Below are 12,848 nucleotides of genomic sequence, written 5' to 3'. Positions count from 1 at the left end.
ATGCAGGCATCTCGTTTACCCCAAAAAATGTTACAATATGTTGCGGTTGTACGGTGAACAAGGCAAGGTAAATTGGGTAGCGAAACTTAAATCTGTTACTTTCAGATTAGGATGTGGTGATGTCTGGTACTTGTAAACATGTGGTAATAAAACCGCGTTTTTAAATATGTTACGTCAAAAATCATTTTTCAGGTTTGGCAGAGTAATCTATGCGAAAAAAACAAAATGGCTTATTATGCACTGTGTTCAATTGAACTTGTGTAAGTGCACTACATCTTACATATTCCAACAACCGCTCAACAACGACAACCTGGTCGTTATTTACAGGTGTTCTTTATGGGTCATAACTGACGATTTTGTTAAATCTTGGTACAAAGGTGTATCTAGGGACACTATACAATATGACTGTATTTACGTTACTATCTTGCTTCCGTGGAAACGGAAAGGGCATCTGCAGAGCTTGTTAATCGATGTTCAGAGATTTCGTTCAAATTTAGTATTTAGATGGAACGTATTTTAGGACTCAACCGAATAGGTTTTTTACCATCATGGCAATATAACCGAGGCATCTGATTGGTCGAAATTTAGTTGTTCGATTTTGTTAAAAGGGATATCTAGATATACTTTGACACACAAAGCACATTTTATTACAATACCAACGGAATGGAGTCCTCTGATTGGTCGTATTTGGATAGGTAGCCCTATTTAAGACTATTTTACCATACTAATAAGTACTCTTCATGAAACTAGGTGTGGATGATTAGCACAACATACAGTGATATAACCTCATTCAGAAATCCAAGATCTCACAGTCGCCATTTTGTAATTTACAGGTCTGAGTAAATATCTATTCATGAATTCCTTTTGAAAACCCTCGTGAATATTATTTCATTAGATTATTAGTTCATTGTAGCCCCGCAACGAAGTAATGGGGGTATAATGGAATCAGCGTGTCAGCCCGTCTGTCGGTCTGTCAGCATAAAATAACTTTCCGAACAATTCCTCAATGACAATCCAATACGATTTATTCATTAAATATGTGGAAAGATAGCATTTACAGCTCACCTGTCAGCTCCCCAGAAGACCGAATGGTCGGTTCCTAACTGACATGAAATACTAGTACTCTACAGGCCGTATGCCTAATGTTCTTTTTCGCTATTTTCAATCAACAATGGTCTTACTTCGGGACATGCTAAACTGCTACAGAAAAGGTATAGATTTCATATCCGAAATATATCAACTTTGAGTGGCTATATTTGACTCCGCACGGTACTTAGGAAATCTACGGGGGTTTTTAACCAAACATTATTGCTTTGGAATTCCTGTCGTTTGTAATAGCATATGATCCTGGTGTATGCTTAAATGTCATATCCGTAATACTGCAACAAAATGTCAATTATTTTATGCCTAAAACTCTGTTAATGGACCATTCTAACAACCCACCATCATTCTACAACTTGGTCTGATCTGCTTGGGCTGAGTCCTCCTTTACGTCGTTACGGTATTAGGTTTGTTTGTTTGTTTGTTACAACAAATAAACCAAATAATGTGAAAGACGGGTGATAAACAGTGTCTTTTAATACAAGGAAATGTATGTTTCACAACCAAAACCTGCTTGTTAATACTAGTAGGAAACATATTTCCTATGAGGAGGTTGGTGGTGAGGTTGGGGGTGTTGTCCCTCCTAACTCTACGTGTACGTGAGCTGCTCTGTACATCTTCGTATGTACTTGGGGGAGGGGGGGAGGGGGAGGGGGAGGTGGAGGTGGTAAAAATAACCAAGTGTCTGTCTATCTGAATAAGAGGAATAAACCATAACTGGGCAATGGACTCATGGTCTGAAACAACTTCACGTGAAGAAAAGTCAATACAAACATCAGTAAAATGCAACATAAATATACAACATCGTATATGAAACAGCGGGGCTTGGAGCTGTGTCTAAATTGTTATCCCAGTGACAAGCGTTCTCTCGTCACGCTTGAAGGCCCGATTTTGATTCCCCACATGGAAACAATGAGTGAAGTGACTCCGTCGTGATATTGCTGGAATATTTTTACAAATCACATAGATAAGGTGGCTCGTTTGATTATTTAAAACATGGAAATATGAACTTTCCATTTTATTTGAATAGGAAATACGACAGATATGATTGCATTCAAGCCATTAAAAGTCGTTGGGCGTACATGTAGCTTTACATAAATGATTATCACCCTGTGGGTGCGCTCTCTCCGTGTTGTTACTGTAAACAAGAAAACAGTTGCCGCATAGCAAGCGATGGCGACGGCAACGGGAAGGCTTATGTGACACAATACGCCAATGGCGCAGTCCTAAGTACTACATTTATTTTCCGCTTTATTGCTAAGAACCCGTGAAGATCCGGGTTAGAATAGGCAACCCATGCTTGCTGTAAAAAGCGACTAAAGGGATCGGCTTGTCAGGCTCGCTGGCTTGGCTGATGTATGTCATCGTATCCTAATGGCGTAGATCGGTGCGCATGATGTCAATCAATGGATTGTCTGGTCTGACTCGATCATTTACAGACCGCCGTCATATAGCTGAAATATTGCTGAGTGTGGCGTTAAACAACAAACAAAGCAAAGAAGAATAGGACGGACATTCTTTTGATAGAATATAAACAGTACTGGTAATGAAAATGATTATCGATGACATTTTTTAAGTCTATAATTTGGAAAAAGGCAAAGGTATATATGATGTTATTGCCTGTCTAGAGTAACATATACCATCGACGTACAGTTAAGTATAATGTTAAATAACAGTAATTATATAAAAGAGCCGTCGGGTGATAATTACTGTTCCAGGATTACCCAAACCCTCTTTGCTGCATTTTAAATTTTAATCTGTACATAATAATAACAATCCACTTGTCATGCTCTAATCCATCCACTAGGTAGTTGCACACAGCGCTAATAATTTTATAATTGCATATTTATAATGCGCCAAATCGATGCTCTCAGGCGTGCTTAAAGCTCTACAGTATTACCCCGATCAATGGATCAGTGTGCACTCCATTATCATTCTCAGCTCCTGGGAATTTATTCAACCCACGCTGCTTGTGAGGCGCAAGAAGGTTAACAATCACATTACCATCTAATCCCACCGGGTACCCATTCACTGCAGGGTGAACAGAGGCACATTTCGAACAAAGTCACTTGCCTGATGAGGCACCACATGTGCTGCATGTGCTTCACAAGGGGTAGGACCTTGGCCCTTGAACCTCTGATTTGTGACAGGTGCGCCTTGAACAGGATCACGTGCCACCACATTTACATAAATGCTTCTGAGGTTATGAACCCCGGGAATTCAGTTTCAACAGCCGAAACGTCCACGCAGTTCAAGTAAATATACAACGTCAAGCGACCGCGGCCTGTAAAGAAACCAGACAATGAAGTGACGAACCAAACAATCCAGTGACACAATAGCAATAGCGTCATTGTCCATTTTCAATGCCAGTGACGACGACACCTACAATGTATCCACATTCCTTTGATACCAGTACCACATAGAGACAGTGTACACTTTAACGGGACTACTGTTTACCGTTAATGTTGGGTTTTGAAATGTATTGAAGTGCTGATTTTCCAAACTGATGTATCTTGAGAAATTCAACCTTGTTTGGTAAAATATCAATGTTAATTATTCGTCACGTTTTCTTATTTAAAATTTCATTGACTTATTGCAAAATTAAGGATCACGATTACGAATTAACAAAATGACCAGTTCCAATCACCTTGTCAAATCTATGCGATATTAATGAAGCTTTCCAGTTGTCTGTATACGAGAAAGGTATCATTTTCAAAACGACCAGTACAACCTAAAGCAAAGAGCATTACGATCATATATCGTTACTTGTCAACTTTACCGTGATTCGGGTTAGAATAGATCTTCAGCAACCAATATTTGCCGTAAAAGGCGTCTATACTTGTCATGAGAGGCGACTAACGGGATCGGGTGGTCAGGCTTGCTGACTTGGTTGATGCATATGATCGTATCCCAGTTGATGAGATAATGCACAATTCTTGTCCGAAAAAAACTTATTTCGCATGAAACCCAACTACCCCATCCTATCCGAATATAGCTGTAAATTAATGTTGCTGCCTGAGGCGAACAACAGTGACTCAATTGACTTTTTATCCGATGGTCTTCACTAATTTTGATTTTGATTGAGTGCACGGCGGTGCAGGTACAATGTATCAGACGTCTACCACTTTGGCGAAACTCACCATCGCGTGTATGGTGCTGACAACCCTGCAGGTGCAAGCTCATCCTTTCATATCCAGGGACAATACGTTGTAGATCTTGATCACCACTACATTATTCAGAGACGGTGGTTCAGTATTGAATTAACGAGGGATTGATGAAGATGCCCTGAGGGCTTCCCCTTTTCCTCATGTTTACAATTTCAGCCAGTTAGCCTTTACATCTATATTAGTTGTTTGGTATGAGTATCACTGCGTTACTATATTCGTATGCATTTGTATCACGAGGCACAATCCATGGCTAACCTTTACAAAACAGCTGACAGGAGCACTATTTTGGTCCAGTTATACATAGTATGTACACACATAAATGTCACAGCGCAATTATTCAAGGATCGAAGTTGGGCGTGGGCAGACATCGACTCTTCAATAGGGCCCCCAGTAACTGGTGCCGGCAAAAAAACGCTGTTAGTTTACAATACACTCCTGTTCCATTGGAGTTCGGGGAGGTTCCAAACGGACGAGAAAGGTGTATGCCCCGAGGTGTTTCAGTAGTTAGTTGTGAGGATCTATATTACACTGTTCGGAATGCGTTTGAAATACGACGAATTTCTTGAACGGGCAGTTTCAGGGTTGTTAAGGAACATGTTAATCATCTATGTGATGAAACATAGAAGTTACGGTCATATTTTTTTTATTATTTGAGTACATCCCTTGATATCCGATGTTTTGAATCGCATGTGTTATCCCATATGAGTAGACATCAAACAGAACTTTGTAACATACAGCTGAAATGATGTTGATAATATAATATTTACAACGACGCTAATAACCAAACTTTGGACTCATTGGGTTTTTTCATCTTGTGCATTTTGAATGACAGCACATTGGAGTTCAGAGTTACACTCGTGTAACACTGATAGGGGGCACGGGTGGCCCAGTCGTCCAAGGCGCCGCGATTTGCTGTGCAGAGTTGCGTCCCTTGGGCACGCCAGAAACCTATGATTGTGGGTTCGAATCCCGGTTCGCCCAAATTATGTTTCTAGGTTTGTCAGCACCTACCCGTGCTCGTGGGTTTCACAGAAGTGGTTAACGTCTTAGACCTGCATCACTTCGGGCTTTCCTTCCATATTAGGCTGACACGCCGTCATATAACTGGAATATTGTTAAAAGCGGCGTTAAACCCAACTCACTCACTCACTCACTCACTGTAACACTGATAACATGCGCTATAGAGCGCTGATCCAAGATAAAACCTCCACTAAATCTGTAGTAAGTCTCTTACTCATTTTCCTAAAATATCACACTGACCCAGTGACTTTTTCATTTAAAGTCTGTCTGAATATATCGAAATATGTTTTCCCCCATTTAAGTCACACCACTCCCTTTTTCGGTAGTTTGCAGTGTTTTACCTTAACCTACAAATCTAGGGGTACAGAGGACGCCCAATATTTAAGTTCAAGGATCCTTACAGGAAATATCCCCTGCCGCTTCATACCAAAAGTCGTAAAGATGGAACTTGTTGTTATCCTGCCTGACGCTGGGCATTAAGGGGGCTTAAAACAAAACAAGGACTGGTCTGATAAGTGGGGTATTCATGTTTAACTGCGGCATGGTATCTCAGTGGGCTAGCGCTAAAACATTGGCATAAGGCCGGACAAATGGACGCACGCACGCACGCACGCACGCACGCACGCACGCACGCACGCACTTCGCTGTGTAAGTGCAATAATCTTGGACGCGACGTTAAACCCCATTTCACATTCAGGAAATAGGAGGGTCTCGTAAAGTAATGAAATAATGTAGTGTAAGATTTGATAATTACTTTTATTACAGAACCTTTTTCAAAATTTGGGTCAGTGACTATATTATGTGCGTTCCTCTGTAGGTGTCCTTTCTGCGCAATTGTGTGTATTGGGAGCACATACCTGCGTCGTGTAAAACCCTTTGACTTGATCCCATATGAATAATTATGGAAAGACAATGCTGGTCGGAGAACATCCTTTTATAAAGTTTAGAATATTAATAAATGTTGCAGTCCTAGTTAGTTAAACCGGTACGGGGGCACGCTGGTCCAGTCGTCTAAAGAACGCAATTTGCTCCGCATAACATCAGAGTTGAGTCGCGTCGGTGTGCCAAAAACCAATAATCCTTGCTTTCTTCATTGATTTTGTTTCTAGGCTTGCCAGCACCATATCTGTGCCAAAGTGGCAAACGTCTTATATTAGACCTGCATCTGTTCCGGGCTTTCATACCGTACTCAACTGACACGCCGTGACGCAACTGTTGAACGGCGTTAACCATCGCATACACACTCATAACAGGACGTGTAACATGGGGCGACTTGGTTCTGCACGACGACTCACAAAGGTCCAATTATATTGATTGTCTTTTGCTGCCTATGGCATAGACTTATACACTAGGCTTTATCAACCGAGATGACAATAATAGTTAAATATAGATGTTAGAACTATTACACATTGGCAACATGCAAGCATCATCTGGGGTCTAGAAAACATAGACCACACAATGACAGGGAATAAATCATAGATTCATTCCAACACATCGATAGTGAAAATATTTTGAAAAGTTCAAAGAGAGTTCACTGTGTCTAATACCATCAACACCCCATACGTTCCTTACAACAGCCTCCGGACCACATTATCCAGGAGCAGAATATTGAAGTTATATCCTTTTCATTACATACTCATGGACCTTCTACCGTTAATCTATAAATACCGTATTCGACGTAATAAGCGCAGAGGGCACTCTCAAAATTAGAAAAAGGGGCCTCTTATTATGAAATGATACAAAAGAAAAGTCTGTGCGTATTATACACGACAGATATATTTTCCCAGAATTTAATTGCACATGATTAAGGGTGCATATTACACACGAGTGCGTATTATACACGAATAAATAAGTCTTGTGTACATTGTTCAATTGGAAGGGGTGCTAATTGGGATTGCCAATATCTTAACAACTATCGCCGTGGGCGCTTATTAGAGCTTGGCGCTTATTACGTCGAATACGGTCACCCAAAGTAGAGGATATAGATAGACCATCCACATTAGGTTATATATAAGTAATGCCACTCAGAAATACATGTATGGCACAACACATTATCCACTGATACATAAACAGAATGTGTTTTGCTGAGAGAGACATACATACATGCTTTTAAGGACACCCATGTTTTAAGAAAAAACACTTGACGAGCAATCAGAACAAGTGGAGTAGTGTGCACCAACCGACATTTAGCTCATCACCTTGAAACGATTATGACGAATACACGTGTGCACTAACAACAGGCATATTGATCTTGCTCTCAAAACATGATTCAAACTTGTAATTTCCAAGCTTTAAAAGTCACAAATACACGTTGTCGTAAGATTTGAACGCTTTGGTTTTGATTATCCCAGAGATGTAGAATACTAATTACTACAAGTTTCACGGGATTATTTGGCGCTTACAACAACTGCACCCTCTTTTGTAAGGCTGAATGATAACGAGACCATGGCCAGGACTCGCGCCTCGAAAGGTGGAGCCCATGCCCACCTTTGGAAATAGATATTCATCAAATTTCCATTTCATATTTACCATACAATGCTAACATATCCTATCTACCATACCATGGTGCCGTAGCCTATCTACCATTCCTTGCTAGTAGCCTATCTACCATACCATAGCTTTCCGTAGCATACTGCCGATAGAGCAGGGCATGCTTACCCTTTTCGCGGACAAATGGTGTCATCACCCATTTTCATTGATCAATTCATATAATTGTCCTAAGAATTCGCCCTATTTGCCTTTTAGGCCCAATGCAGTCTGTTTCGGCAGATAATCGAGACTGATTATTCTCTGGCGTTGACGTTTTGATTTTTTTTTATACGTTTGTGAAACGATATATTAAACGCATTTTAAAAAAAGGACATGTTTGAGGGGGGACATTCGCTGGATCATCATGATCAATGCAACATTTCATCTACCTTTATTTGTTTGCTTGTTTCTCAAAAGAGATTCTTTTACGATCAGTGTAGGGTGTACAGGGATTGGGACGAAGGACAAGTAACAATATAAATTCAGATATGACCTTAATTTACTGTAGGACAAATCACTAAGAACGGAAGTGTGCTGATGGGAATTAGAAATTATTTGATTTTAATTGAAAGATAGTAGTGAGGTACATGTCCGTGTTTTAGAGGAAACACGGTAGCCCCGGTGGCCTGGTCGTTTCCTGTGCTCGGACATCTCAGCAGAAATAGGTCTGACCCGACTTCTACTTTTACCCGATACGGGTGGGGCTACATGTAGTCCACGGGCCTTTCCTCACAGGTGTTCCTAAATATGTTGGTGGGATGGGTTTTACTATATTGTGTTAATGCAAGTAGTTGTAGGCAAACTATCCCTAAATGTACACATGGCAAATAGATCATCATGATTAAGGTATATTTGCAAAAGGTATCTTAACATAAAAAAACATACGTAGAATGTCTTAAGAACCGGATTACGCAAACGACAAAATCACCAATGTATACTCAACAACAAAAGTTCCTGTGACACCAGCATTTTTCAAAAAAGTAAAGTTTGGATTTAAATATTGTAGTACATGTATGGAATCAAGTCACAAAAAACGCAACTGCTGCAGAAAAGCATGCATTCTATACAAAAGTTGACTTTTATGCAAGCCCCATGCATTTCACTACCCAAAAATGGGTATAAAAATATGTTCTTTTACGGGATTCCATATGCATTGTTTAGCATCGTGCTGACAAAAAACACTCATAAAAACAACCAAATTACGCAATTATTCAACATTACGAAATGAGCGTCTGCGAGCCATTGTTATGCTTGAAGCAGGATCGAGTCAACGTGTTGTTGCAAGACAATTTAACGTCCATAGAAAAATACTTTTGGTGTTAATGGCAACGTTGGCAACAGACGAATACAGTCAAAGACCATCCTCGGAGTGACAGGCCACGCGTAACCAATAATCGACAAGACAACTGGATTCGAACAACACCTACGAAATCGATTCCAGCCAGCAACAGTAACTGCAAGAAGCATCCCTGGCCTTCGACGAATATCTTCACAAACCGAACGTCGTCGCCTCAGATGTGCAGGGATTGTCGCCAGAAGACCCGCCAGACGTCCCATTTTGACAGGAAACCACCGTCAAGCACGTCTACAGTGGTGCAGACAGCGTCTACGCTGGACGGCCATGCAGTGGGGACAGGTTCTATGCACTGACGAGTCTCGTTTTCACCTCAGCCACAGCGATGGACGGATTCCAGTGGACCGACGTCGAGGTGAACGTTACGTCAATCATTGTGTCATGGAAGAAGATCGGTTCTGGGGCGGCAGCGTTCTGGTATGGGGTGGGACTACAGCAAGACAGAGGACCCGTTTGATAGTGGTAGATTGAAATCTCAATGGACAGCGCTGAGGCGACGAGATCACCGGCCCTGTTGTTCCACCGTTTTTGCGTCGTCATGGCCCAGGCATTACCTTTCAACATGACAACGCCCGTCCTCATATTGCTCGACTTGTTCAGGAGACCCTTCAACAAAACAACGGGAATGTCATCCCCTGACCGGCTCGCTCCCATGATCTCTCACCAATCGAGCACATGTGGGATGAGATGGATCGGCGCCTTCTACGTCAACCACGTGTTCCACAGACACCCCAGGAACTTCGAACATGTTCCAGCAGATATGGACAGATATCCCTCAGGACTTTGTGCGACACCTGGTCCATTCCATGAGACGAAGATGTGTTGCTTGCATCGCAACTAGAGGTGGACACACACGCTATTGATTTGTAAATTGACATGTTGGCATGTTCATGTTTTTTTTATGAAATCATGCATTTTCTGAAGTCAGTATGGCAAATTAAACCATTTGAACACTTACAGGAATCTTTTGTCTGTTGCAAACCGAAATTGTTTTAGATTTAGTAAAAAACATAACTTTACATTAAATCTTATTCAATGTCACAGGAAAGTTTGTTGTTCAGTATATTTCAGCTATGAATTGATAGAATGCAATCGCTGATTCCCCGTGGTGATGTATTATGAGACATAATGTTGCATTGATCTGTACACAGAAGCACATATTTTCATAAATCGACTCTGTTTATTTCAGAGATTTCTTACGAAAATGGAAAGAGTTTCGCAGGTTTTTATTTATACAATTTTTTCATCACAGGAGATGCACACTTCATTCTATCCCAGATGCCAGACAGATGCTGCCGGTGTGTAGATGTATATTTGTAACAAGGCTCTGAAAAGTTTGTCCATCAAAGTGAAAATGATAGTAAGTGTTGCGGTCTAGTCAAATCTGTTATCAATAAAAGAACACGGATCTACAATGATACGCTTTTTTTAACGTGAAGGGTTGGTAGCAAACTTCGGATTCATTTTACCCATCGCTGTTTCAATGAAAACACAAAATTAAATCGTGAACCTACCTTTAGATTTTTTTTCTATTATAATGAAATATTTTCTTTTGAGAAGGGGATGAAGTAAACTGCAATATTATTAAAGATTTCTTCAAAAGAACTCTTACACACACACACACACACACACACACACACACACACACACACACACACACACACACACACATACATGAGTACGGGCGAATTTCGCTATAGGTTGGAATCTTACAGAGCATCTGTATGTGATAAGTTCTAATCACTGACATATATATTGTACAACTGCTGTATATGACGAGTGACCTACATGTCTTTATTTCTACTTTCAGACAATACTCTGTTGTCTGTTAGTGTTGGGGTTTGTGAAAGGTAAGTATATTGAAACAAGTTTGTTAAATGTATGCTTTCTGATAAGAATACGACATTGAAAAAATGTTTGACGCACAAAAAGGTTGACATATACAACGGTTGAATGATAAGTTCTGATCCTGACATAGGCGGAATTGTGTCTTTTGTTGTGAACAAGTTGTGATCAAGTAGTTGCAGAACAAGGGCTTTACACCAAAGGCATCCATGAACACATGGGTACAACACCAGGGAAGGTGGCCCCTTCATATGCCACGATAAAGAGGTGGACACAAGAGCTTAGCATTACTTAGAGAGACATGAAGACGACTCCCTTTCTGGAAGGCCTGTCACGTCAGCAACACCAGATCTAGGAACGATCCAGAGAATCCACGATATGGTGATGACCGACCGGCAAATGATTGAGGATCGTATTCCTAGGTTTCAGTTTCAGCAGTAACTTTGGCGATAAAGAAACTATCAGGATTCTAGGGATTCTGACATATTATCAAAACCATTGATTATCTTGTCTCGTGACAATCTAGCTCTGTTTGAAGTTAAACCAGGAAGGTTCTTGCAACGAATTATAACCACAACAATCTGCTAGTACTTAAATACTGCACACTCCTCAGGTTTGCCCTCTTTCCAAAGGTCATAGGCCCCTGCTTCTCTTACTGACTTGTAGCAACAAAACTATTTGCGCAAGCGACTCAAGCTTTTCGGGATTTTAGTATACCTCTCTGACATCATTTAATGTCCACAACAAATTATTTTCCTCTTATTGAATTAACTAATCTGTCAGAAGTGTCACAGCCATGGGACAGTACTTTCGGTTTAAGTCAAAATTTATTGAAAGCCCTGCATTAACAAGGTATGTCTGAGATCGTTCCACCTATTTAGCGACGTGAATGCGTCTTGAACAGACAATCCAGTGGTTGACATCATGAGCATCGATCAACGCAATTGGGATACGATGACATGCATCAACCAAGTCAGCGAGTCTGACCATCCGATCCCATTAGTCGCCTCTTACGACAAGCATAGTCGACGTTTACGGCAAGCATGGGTTGCTGAAGATCTTCACGGGTTAATTACTCTGTGTTGGTGCCACTTCTGATATATATGACATACACAAATTATCTGTGTTATATACAAATAAAATGTTATATCTATTTCTTGTCGATCTTTTTCTGACAATGTTGTGATTTTGATTCCTCAGCAGCCATAATATCGGTGCTGAACATGTATCATATATGTCGACCGCCTCCGTGGCCTTGTTGAAAGAGCGTTTGCCCAGAAAGCGGAAGGTCGGGAGTTTGATTCCCTGCCGCGTCATACCAAACGTCGTTCCAACACACACACACACACACACACACACACACACACACACACACACACACACACACACACACACACACAAATACTGGTACCAATCCAAAATAATCAATGATAATTTCTGTTCGTGTTTTATCTTATAACTCTCCACGTACAGTGAATCAAGTCCTCCAGAATAGTTTTCTCATATACCAGAAGACGCCAAATAGATACAATGTGAGCGATATTAGATTAAACTGTTTCAATCACTGACATTTCTGAGGATAATAAGGAATTTTAAAAAGATGTGTTTGTTTCACACTTAAATGAAGGAGAGGCACTACCAAATATTTGACAATGTTTGAGAAAAGGGTTCCGGAAAACGTAAACTTGACTTTTCATTCTGTGGGAGTTTGCCAGTATTTGCTAGCCCACTGAGATACCAAGGATATCCAACTAAAACACAGTATACTTACTCAGTGCTTGTTTTGTTCATGTAATGCCAAATGCCAGGGTGACAAAAAGTACCATCTTTTG

At 40.7% G+C, this 12,848-nt stretch overlaps 1 protein-coding gene across 1 annotated transcript in view; it reads left to right on the top strand.

The window, feature by feature from the left end:
- Nucleotides 1-12,848, top strand: part of LOC139449763 (fibropellin-1-like) — a 51,963-nt gene that overhangs the window by 14,701 nt on the left and 24,414 nt on the right. Inside the window, exons 2-3 of the mRNA XM_071231291.1 lie at nt 10,424-10,531; nt 10,982-11,021. Coding sequence (XP_071087392.1) covers nt 10,478-10,531; nt 10,982-11,021 — 94 coding nt within the window. The 5' untranslated portion in view covers nt 10,424-10,477. The remainder of the gene's footprint in view (nt 1-10,423; nt 10,532-10,981; nt 11,022-12,848) is intronic.

The sequence above is a fragment of the Haliotis cracherodii genome, unplaced genomic scaffold (assembly GCF_022045235.1).
Source record: "Haliotis cracherodii isolate W230 unplaced genomic scaffold, xgHalCrac1.p SCAF_8, whole genome shotgun sequence".
Classification (NCBI taxonomy): domain Eukaryota; kingdom Metazoa; phylum Mollusca; class Gastropoda; order Lepetellida; family Haliotidae; genus Haliotis; species Haliotis cracherodii.
The sequence above is the reverse complement of the archived record's forward strand: the minus strand, read 5'-3'. Positions and strand labels throughout refer to the sequence as shown.